This window comes from Citrus sinensis, chromosome 8 (assembly GCF_022201045.2).
Source record: "Citrus sinensis cultivar Valencia sweet orange chromosome 8, DVS_A1.0, whole genome shotgun sequence".
NCBI classification, from domain to species: Eukaryota; Viridiplantae; Streptophyta; class Magnoliopsida; order Sapindales; family Rutaceae; genus Citrus; species Citrus sinensis.
Genome location: NC_068563.1, coordinates 5,816,285 through 5,827,378, shown reverse-complemented (window position 1 = coordinate 5,827,378; position 11,094 = coordinate 5,816,285). Strand labels below are relative to the sequence as shown.

At 33.0% G+C, this 11,094-nt stretch overlaps 2 protein-coding genes across 3 annotated transcripts; both read right to left on the bottom strand.

Annotated features, from left to right (window-relative positions):
• Positions 1 to 1,009: 1,009 nt before the first annotated feature.
• LOC102615542 (protein CASPARIAN STRIP INTEGRITY FACTOR 1-like) lies at positions 1,010 to 2,341 on the bottom strand. The gene is made up of 3 exons (XM_006487191.3): positions 2,124 to 2,341; positions 1,816 to 1,874; positions 1,010 to 1,363 (listed from the first exon to the last, which is right to left on the bottom strand). The coding sequence occupies exons 1-3, from the start codon at positions 2,200 to 2,202 to the stop codon at positions 1,232 to 1,234; spliced, it is 270 nt and encodes an 89-aa protein (XP_006487254.2). The 5' UTR covers positions 2,203 to 2,341; the 3' UTR covers positions 1,010 to 1,231.
• Positions 2,342 to 6,671: 4,330 nt separating this feature from the next.
• Positions 6,672 to 10,997, bottom strand: LOC102615069 (chaperone protein dnaJ 10). Of its 2 annotated transcripts, none has more exons than XM_006487189.4 (10): positions 10,772 to 10,997; positions 10,247 to 10,370; positions 9,870 to 9,929; positions 9,474 to 9,556; positions 9,002 to 9,167; positions 8,784 to 8,913; positions 7,976 to 8,134; positions 7,691 to 7,863; positions 7,183 to 7,263; positions 6,672 to 7,034 (listed from the first exon to the last, which is right to left on the bottom strand). In XM_006487189.4, exons 2-10 carry the CDS (start codon positions 10,331 to 10,333, stop codon positions 6,951 to 6,953), a joined length of 1,023 nt encoding a protein of 340 aa, XP_006487252.1. In that variant the 5' UTR covers positions 10,334 to 10,370; positions 10,772 to 10,997; the 3' UTR covers positions 6,672 to 6,950. The 2 variants fall into 2 exon arrangements, with proteins under 2 accessions (XP_006487252.1, XP_006487253.1); XM_006487190.4 differs by having other exon boundaries at positions 10,247 to 10,352.
• Positions 10,998 to 11,094: the final 97 nt, after the last annotated feature.

Sequence of the window (11,094 nt, the reverse complement as noted above, 5' to 3'; positions counted from 1 at the left end):
GCCAGCCAAAGAAACCTGCTTATACACACACACACACACACACACACACACACACACACACACACACACACACACACACTACATAAGCATAAGTTAAAGAATATTCCTCCACCAAAATTGGTGTGAAATAGAATTGATCCTTTTACCTCTTACTTTATGGCAAGAGCCAAGTATCTTCTTCAAGATAATAGAAATGTTAAAGCACAGCAGGAATTGAAGTTGATAGCTGAATATCCAGCTCGTAGTCGCAAGGATCCTACTTTAAAATAACCTAAACTGATTATTCAATTAATCAGAGATCACATTTTTTTCTTTTTTTGGGGGGGAAACATCTGCATGCACGAAAGAAAAATTACGTGTGTATGCTGAAATCTTTTCATTGTAAGGACTGTTTCCAGTTTTAAAGCTCACTATTTTTCTAGTGCAAACGTCTACATTGAAGAAAATTTATGTATATGCTGGAAAATCTTCGTTTACATTTAAGGCTCTTCTGGGATTTACATACTCGCTTTTAATTGCAAATAACTATCATGAAATGGAATTATCAATAATATCTAACAAAAACAGGTTGATGAGTGTATGTTGTATGAAAGTTTTTTTTAACTCACCTTGGTTATTTACCAAGCACTACTTTAGCTACTGTATTTTCAAATAATTAGAAATAAACTCTTTATTCATGATTTTTTTTTTCACCATCGATCAAAACCTAGTTAGTTTCTTCTCAACTGCTCCTGTAAGCAGGGTTGGCACCTCTAAACTTTTACTATCTAAAATTTTTTACTACTTAAGCTATTGACTAGCACTAACAAATGGGCCATTTAGTTGATAAATCTATGGGAAATTATCAAAATAGAATATAATTAATTAGGTACAATCAAGAAATTGACAACAGTGAATAATCACTAGCTAATAAGTATATACTTGAATAACTTGGATATTGTTTATATGTGATTATATATATGGACATGAACACGCAATATTTTATAACATGGATGGTAGCATATATATATTCTTCTAATTAAACAAACTATATTATATATATTACATTATACTACTCATCATTAAGGTTTCAAAACTTAGTATTTTTGCAACTACAAGGACACGCTACACATATATAGGAGATCGACTTCTGCCTGCTGCATGCAGCTTTCGTTTTACTTTATTTAATTACTAGTCGGATTGCCATCTATATGTATGAGCTTGATGGCTAAGGCATATATATGCGTGTGGATCAGTTTGGTATGAGCTTGAAAGGTGGCTTCACAAGGGCGGGTGATGGATCATATCTCCCATAGTCTTGAGTATTAGCCTTCAGAAGCCTTTCATGTATCATACTCATTTCCTCTTCCTGTAATGGCTTCTCCTACATATGAAGCAATCGAAACAGAAATTAAACCTTGAAATAAAGAAAAATGCAGCAATACTTGTTTTGCAAGGAAAAAATGGATATACTTTGATTTTGTTTAATTATGATGGAAGAGTTAGGCATGTTTTTCGCTCATGGTACACACAGTTTGAAATATTATGATGCTTGTGCGTCCGGAGTAAAATCTGTTGAAGTAATACAAAAGGTCCGAGGTTCAAACACTTTTTTATATGAATAAAGAGAGAATATATATAATTTTCCGTCATCTATGCTCAATTAAAAGAAAAATGTTTGCATGCGTCATATATACATATAAGTGCGAGAAGTGAAGAGAAATCGAATAACAACAAAAGCAATGATGATTTAGAACAAGGAAAGCAATTTATGAGTAACTTTATGAAATGTTATATAAGAAACCGCCATCTCAATTAACATGATGAGTTACGAACCTCAAAAGTCGAATCCACTCCCTCAGCCAACTTACTCACAGATTTTGATATTCCTCGATCTGCAGATGCATTTTAAGCATATATATAAATGGGCAAAAAAAAAATTATTAGCTTCGTGAATTTAAACCCTAAAAAGGGTTGTCACAAAAAGTACAACATTTTATCATCTTATGTAAACTTTGTTAACGTGTTCTGTAGAAGCTTAAAGTTGAAGCCAATATAAATGGGAAAAGCTCTGATAATGCATGTAGGGTTTCTAGCAAAGGCCGCAGCTAGCTAGCAAGAGAAAGAAAGTATTCAGAGCCCACCTGCCAAAGAAGTTGATAAAAGTGAGGCTGAAATGAGGAGAAAGAGCAGACTAATCTTCTTGAGAAGCAAGAGACCCATTTTAAGCAGAATCTTGTTTCGTTTCTAAGATGCTTTATATTTTCTCATTCAAGAGATTGTTATACAAATGATGATTATTCCTATCTATATTGCAAACAACATTAACTTTACTCAGAGTTGCAGTCTTTGGAGATAAACTGAGAATTGATTGTTTATTATATAAAGAATGCAATCGACTTGCTTTTAAGTTTAAAATTCAAACTAGCTAGAAAAGGTGTAAGGAGACCACTTTTCTTTTGTTGGGGCACTAAGGTCTTAGAAGTTAGTGGATTAATATAGTTATTTTATTTACCAGTATAGTTAATTTATTTACCAGTATCAGCATGATATCTCCTTAGTGGAAATCATCAAAATACCCTTCATTTTTTATTTGGAAAGGTTGCCAAATTTCGCTTCTATGTTAAGCGGCCATAATCCAAACATCAATCAGATATTAAATATTTGTAAATTTTAAATTAATTTTTTTATCACCACCCGTTCCTTGTGATTGATATGATTTGGCTTAAGTTGACCTCATAGTATGGATGTTAACTAATTAAGGTGGTAAAATTCCGTGTCAGAAACAAGAGATTTAGGGTTCAAACTATATTCATATAAGTGGGGAGAGTGACTTAAGTATCCATTAGGTTAAATAAAAAGAAAAAAATCGTTCAGCTCATATGAACATTTTAAACTTGAGATAAAAACTATTAATTATTGGCTGACAATGGTTTTTAATTGAGACAATTCTCAAATTTTTGAGCTAATTTTTTAGTATAATTTAAGCTATGGACTTATGAAAATATCAACATCTCTCATACATGAGTTGAGAATGTATTAACTTTTCATGACATGGGATTTTAAGGAGAATGTCCCAGAAAATAGTTCCTAGCTAGCTTAAGAATATAAATTAAGGATAATCATCAACTCTTGAGTTCACTTTTAAGTCTGATAAGGGTGTTAAGAAGATTATCTAGCAATTGCTAAGAATAATTCCTTATCTAACAATATACATCCAAAGAAACTCTTAACTCTTGAATTGACTTTTGAACACTGGAGATTTAATGAGATTATCTCACATTAGTAGAGAATAATTCTTAAACTTTATTGACCGTAATGATTCTAATTACCTGATCTTAGAAATAAGAAAACTTAATTGAAAATAATGATTAAAGATGTGCATTAGTTCAAAGTTTGCTGACTTATTGATATACGTATGCCCTATTTCGGAATTTCAATGACTCAAGAGAATGATCTTAGCTTTAATTAATATTTTTTTTTCACCTCTTTTGGTGTCCACCATTAGTAAGCTCAAAAGCGCTGCATAGAAACCAAGTTGGAAAAATGTTTGTCGACTGGGGTCTTGTTTGTCTTTGGCTATGCCATAAAGATAAATTAGGTAGGCATAAAATAGCTTTAATGGATGACTAGTGCTTCCAATTATCCTTAGAGACAAAGACAACGCACCAAATACAACTCTACTGAAAGGACAGTGGTGGAGAATAATTAAAGAGAAGCTATCTAGCACTGTCACTTTTTTTTTTATTAATTTATTGTTCATTTGTTTAATAAATCTTCTCTTTTCTCTAATTAAAGTGGTGTTAGGAAAGCATGCATCCTTAATTTATGTTAATCCCTGCTTTTTCTGTTAGGAAGCAATAATTGATCAACTTCTTCAAAAGCACTTTGTTACTAATTATATGAAAATAATCGATCTTGTTTGATCACAAAATATAGATGGCATGCCAAGCTTATTGTTATTAGGTTATCGTTTAAGCATTACCAAAGAAATTGCTTTAAGGTGTACATCTCTTTTCATTGTGATATGCTTGTGGTGATCTTATCATCAAAAGCACTTCGAGGGAATTATATTATTTTGAAAACTTATGTTAATCATTATTATTGTCTAATAATCAAGATAGTGGCTAAGCAGTATATAAGAAGACATTATTTCATTTCATGATCCAAATTTCGTTCTATAACATTTTGTTGTCGAGTTTCACTATGTTAAAGATTTTTTTTATTTTTTAACCCAGGTCTTCGGTTCGAGACTTGGAAAGACAGTTGCATCAAATACTTGTTGGGAGAGATTTGCCGCCCTAATGATTCTACCCAGCTTTAATCTGAATTAGTCGAGTCCTAATGTAGTTTTCGAATACTAGATGGTTTAATATATAAAAAAAATAAATTAATTCCTTGAAAATATATGGGTTTAAAAATTATATTTAGACTCTAAAAACCCCTGCTTATTAAAAGAAAAAAAGAAGAAGAAAAAGTTCCCTCCAAAGCATATATACGATATTACTTTCAACATTTTTATCTCCGAAGAATAAACTTTAGGTTGGGTCATATATTGTACATAGAGAATCCAAATAAAAAATGCATTTTATATTGTTCTTTGCACTTCTTTCAAATTTTTTCTTCTTTTTATTTTAATAAATCAAAAATATCATCAGAACAGTAGAAGGCCCCATGACATAGAGAATGACGATTATCATCACTACTTAATAAGGGTTAGTTTTACCCTGTCTTTTCATCTTTTCATGATAATTGCATAGACTTTTTCATAGCATACTGTTGACCACCAAAAATGTCAATATATTGGGTTGGATTTTTATAGGACTATCCATGATAAGAATTTCAATATTTCATTTGCACCAACAACTCCCCCACAAATCCATTCAATAATAATTCTTTTTTTTAAAAAAAAATTATTATCAAGTGATTTTTTTTTAATAATTCTATCTATCCCTACCAATTAATAGGAGAGAAAATATCACCAACTTTTTGTTGGTAGTAATACTTGAATCAGTGAATGTATACCCCTCAAGTTTCGAGACATAAATTCTTCCATCAAACTACAAAATCCACCCCTATTACCAACTTCTTTCTTTCTCTCTTTTTTTATTTTTATTTTTTGGCCCCATCATCTCAATGATTTAAAATCTAGGTAGCGGTCATCACAACCATTATAGAAATTATAATTTTCAATATGAACTGAGGTTATATGTATAGTTGCAGTCGTGGAGCAATGTCATTTTCAAGCATTGAAATTCGTGCCCTTTTTGCTCCGCAACTTTTAATGATTGATGCCAAGTTGCAAGAGCAAATATACCAGCAATTGGAAAATATTTTTCCACATTGCATAAGGCACACGATTGAGAATAATGATATTCCACTACTTATTTGTATATCTGCTACCACATCTGCTAATTGTCTTCCTAAATGGCAACTTGCACTGAACTCCGAAGCATATCAAATTGAGAATGATATGCAACATCACAATTCTCAAAAGTGTGTTTCCTAATGGAGGTTTTAAAATTTGTTCAGACTCACACAATATCTGCAATCACTACGTCCCTTTTCCCTTCCCCACTCAGTGTGCTTCTTGTAGTTGTATTCTCATTTAAACTGGTTCAAGATTATCAAACAAGTTATAAGAAAATTTGAAATCAGGTCAGTAGCTGCCTTCCTAAAACTTAAGAATTAAATTGGAACTTCAATGGTTACATGAGTTACTATATTAAATAAATAACTAAAAGAAATTTCACTATCTAACATAAGAAATGTATTGAATCGATTCTTTTTAATGAATAGATCCGATCGCAACTTCGAATATGGAATTCACAGGGATCAAATAGGAAATGATACTCTGAATCATAGAACTATAATGAAATATACGATCAACCAACATTTATCGAATTTGAAAAAGAGTCAGAAGAAATGGTTCGCTCCTCTGATTTTGATTTCTCGAACCGAGAGATTCATGAATCGGGATCCTAATGCATATAGATACAAATGGTCCAATGGGAGCAAGAATTTCCAGGAGCATTTGAAACATTTCGTTTCTGAGCAGAAGAGCCGTTTTCAAGTAGTGTTCGATCGATTACGTATTAATCAATATTCGATTGAAGCAAATTGTATTTGTCGAGAAGTGAAAAATCATATGGATATGATCCTCATCGTGCATCTTGATTAATTTGATTGTTTCTTTCTGAAGCCCTATACGAAGCTTTTCTAGACGTCTTTCCAGAAATTCCTTTATCATTTCGTCCAAGAGGAATAATTCGTCTAATTCTATGAATTTTTCTAAAATAGCATTTTCTTGAATATCATTCAAAAAGGTTTCGGAATGACTAGTATTCCACCAATTAGTAACCCAAGATTCCAGACTTTTATTAAACGAGAAAGGGATCCACCACGGCAAAAATACTGCAAACGATGTCTCTATTCATCACCGTCCTTCCCAAATGGATTTCTATATATTTGTAGTCAAGATTGAACTCAGATCAATCCTAAACTTGGATTGAAGGTTTGTTTGGGATCAAACTGCTATGATTTTAATCTACAGCCGCGAGGAAACGAAATCGATAGCTATCTGGTAAAAGTAGAATTAAGATGTCGAATGTCGCTTTACCAAACATGTTTTAACATCTTTGAAATTGGAATTACAAGTTCTCTGTCTTTAATTAAAACACAAAAAATAAATGTTTATCGTTGAATTGGGGCTAGCATTAAACATAAGTTACATAATATACCAGATCATAAGACTCACAACGTATTCTCAATGTACACGCATAAATACTCACGCAGAATCTACAAAGGGCTAAGGATGAATCAAGCCAGGAGCCTATCTCAGACAAAATCCAGTTAACTTCTTTTTCAAAATTCAATAGATGCTATGGAGCTGTAAGATAAAACCAACTAATTCCATCGTGCTACATACATAAATGAAGACGATACTAATGTCTTTTAATTACTGAGACTGGCTAAGATGACGATGAAGCAGCATTTATCTTGGTATCATCTTCATGACGCAAGCTATTTTCTCTACTGTAAGCAGCCTTGGCACCCTGAGAGCGAAGAATTGATGTTAATCGGATAATAAACATTAGTGTAAACCATGAAAGAAGTGTTGTAGGGCTAAACTAATATCCAGTCCCAATAACTGAGCAGAATTATCACAACACACAAAATACACACAAAGGAAACTGAACTCACTTGGAAGATAGTCCCAAGTTTTTTCAAAGCTTTTGCCCGTAGTTTCAATGTTTCCTTGGAGACACTAGGGTCTTTCAATACCTGAAACAAGAAGGGAGTTAAGAAGTTGGCTCAAATATATGCAACTAGAAAATTTCTTATTATTCATTTTAATTTGTCATTAAACATTTACCAAGCTCCACAAGCATCCATAAGCATAAAACATCTCACTAGATGATACCAAATTATCTATAAAGAGAGAGAGGATTGCACATAGCAATGTAATCTATGTTGAAATCAGGTTTTGGCACAGTAACTTTTATCCATACAGGTCAAAGATACTTGAAGTATGCTTCCAATCAAACCACTAATTAAATATTGCACATTGTGTTGTTCAAACCTAATATCAGGCAGTCAATATGGCAAACCCAAAAAGCAACTCAACTCAAATGAAGCAGAACCAAACAATATTCAAGGTTTGGCGCATATATTCACACATTTTAAGCCTAAGAAAGGAAATGTAACTCACAGCTTGGCAAACCCTTGACAGAGTTGTCTCAATATCAACCACGTTGATCTGCCAAAGGGACTGAAGCATGGCATCTTTTTTAGCTTCAATGGCTTTCATTAAGTTCTCTTCTTTGTTCTCTAACTGGTTCAGCTTCTTCAGCTCTTCCTGTATTTGAATTAAAGAAACAGCACCTACAAATATGAGATGAAATAAGCTTGCTGGCTCCATTTGAAGGTACAAACCAGGAAAAATTAGAAGACTATTTCATTAAATGGAAACTTCCTACATGAAGAATTATAGTACCTGATGCTGCTGATACTTGTGACTTTATCAGATGGCCTTTATCTCGCACCCATTCTGCTAAAAATGGTACCTTCATATATCGTTTGTCCTTTCCAAGTTCTTTTGCAGCTCTCCTTGTGTAAATATAACCAATGGTATGCAGCATAGCTTCACCAAAAGCTGAAGAGGACAGCAGTTATAGGTTAATGCAAGTTGAAATAATTGTAAATACCAAATGAAGATACCATTTGGTTAGGATTTAGTGAGCCCTCTATTTGCTCCATTGCACAAAAGTTTATACCAATTTTCTTTCAAGAATCATATAATTTCTTCACAACTGCAAACAGATTAGGCCATACTAATTGAAATTTGACAAATTTATGCAAAGTGAGCAGTCTATAAATTTCTACGGTTTAATCCTCCAACCACCTTTCAGCAAGGGATTCCTTAAAAGCAGTTAAGTCCACGTTTGAAAAACTAGTTCCACTTAGATACTGATCCTTTCACCAGAGAAAATGACTCTGAATCTGGTGGTCCATTAATGAAGATGAATAGTGCGTTCCTTTGAAATGAGAGAAAGCTTCAGAAGCAAATGAGGTGGATGGTTAAAATAATTTATAGAAACTTGAAAATATTTTGAATATAAGTCTCTATTCCAGGCAACTCCGAGAGTGGCCAAGAAAGACATTCGCTTGTTAAGCTAGAAATGCAAAGTCAATAATTTCCAAGTATCTATATATTTTTTTTCTTTTTCTTTTTTTTTGGGGGTGGGGGGGGGGGGGGGGTTTGATGAATTTTAAAAAAATAAAAAAATAAAAAAAACAATTACCAGCTCCTGAGAGGCGCCGAGCTTCTGCATTTGCCCATTTTACAAACTCATCCGCTCGGCCATCAACAAATGGTTCGAGATGATTTTTCAAAATGGTTATGAGCTTTTCTTCCCTCTCCTTCTGCATTGCCTGCAAAATTCAACAAAATAAGGTGGAGACTTTGGGCAGGTGTATGAAAAATGTAATAGCTTGACAAACAGTAGTGAAGAAAATATACCCTCATCTTTTCCTGTATTTTATGCTTATAAACTTCAATGTCTTGCTTGTCTTCCTCAACTTCAACGGATGCCATGGTAGCCAGGGCAAGTTGCCCAATATAATCTTCAAAATACTCGCTTCCAAAAATCATCCCAAATACAGCCGCAGCATCAACCATGGAATCCCTGCAAATTAGAACATTGAGCACCAGTATCATTGTAAGTCAATCCTACTGGTTTAGCTAGTGAAAACAAGAGAGCATGCTTATTGGGATAACAAAATTATAAGCCGTTACTATAAATAACCATTATCAAAAACTATTTCACGTTCAGATATGTTTGTATGAAAACTCATTTTCCCTTTTCAGTGCTAATATACGTATTGTACAAATTCTACTACACAAAGTCTGCAGCAAAGCAGTTCTTGAGTCATTATTCTAACATAACACTTATAAAATTAGTAAAACTGATGCTTCTGGTAAATAAACTTACTGAGGTATTCCCTCCTTTCCATGCTTGTCATATGCTTCACGTTTCTCGGGATCACTTAGAACCTGATAAGCCTCACCAAGTACCTTACATATGTACAACAAGAAACCATTTAAGTAAAAGAAAAGGTTTCAAAACAAGAGGCAAGGAAGCATGTATAGGGTGCAAAATGGATCTAATATTTAATCAAATAATTTGAAGCCATAATAAATCATAGAAAGTACAGATGTGTATTTTTTCCTTTTCTGGATAAGCAAGCTGGACATTCAATGCAATTAGTTGATTACAGGGATTACAATTCAACAAGCAATAATTACCATACTCAGTAAATAATAATAAATTTACTCCAGTTAAATAGTAACACTTAGATTGTATAGAGAATCAAATATATAAGCTTACCTGAAAATTTTTGGCAGCTTTCGGGTCTCCGGGATTTTTATCTGGGTGGACTATCCTCGCCTTCAAAAGCACATGTAAAAGCACACAATATTTGAAACCAAATCATCATTTATTAATAATGTATCAACTGTAGCATTGAGCAAACAGTAATAACTAAGGAAGAGAAAGAAAAGAAAAAGCCTACATGCACAAACTAAGATGATACCAATTTACATTCTAAGGTGTTCATTAAACAACTGCAAACTGCAACAAAAGAAATTCTTCCTAGAGAACTAATAAACCTAGCTGCAATTCCTGTTTCTAAATTTGTGAAAACACGATCAAGTTATAAATCTTCGGCAAAGCAAAAAGCACCAAAGATTGAATTGTAACATTACCTTGAGGTAATAAGCCTTCTTGATCTCAGCCGGTGATGCATCAACATTGACACCCAAGACATCATAATACGCCGTGTCTTTCACCATTGCTTTCTTTTCACCAGAGCTTTTACGACCAAAAAGACTATCAAAATGAATCAGCTTCATGAATAGCATTCACACAAATAAACAAATAAACCAAAAACAGAACCCATAACTTCAGAATTACACACAAACAATAGCAATATATATGTTATATATACACGAAGGGCATCTCAAAAAAGGATAAAGATTTGACTTTTGAGTTTTGCAACCAACAAAAACCAAGAATTAGAATACAAATATTACTTGTAAAAATCCAAAATCGCATATTTTCTTGATAGAGACTAAGAACCCACATGGCATTTTATATCTAGAACATAGCTAACAATTCAAGAACATAAAAACAAAACATAAATGCTACATAGAATTAGAAACAGGTGGTGCTCGATTGAAGTAATAAAATGAAAGAAAAAAAATTCGGAACCTTTTGAATCTCGAACTTACATGGGATTCTAAGCTAAGCAGCTTTTAGCCAAAGGTGATCGAGATTGTGGTCTGTGCTTGCTTGCTTTTTAGATGCTGGCTCGTTGATTCAAAGAAGAAAGGATCAAATAAACAAACCCAGAAATAGATTCACCGACTAGATAATATTAGTAGGAATAATAATCAATATTAATGATAAGGAGTTAATTTTCAGATTTCATGAGACAGAAGTTTCTATTAGATGTGGCTCTAACGGATCTGTCTTATGTTTAACACTTTACATGTGTTGCGTTCTAGAAATTTTGATGGGATAATAACATTTTGATCCCTGTAATTTTATATAT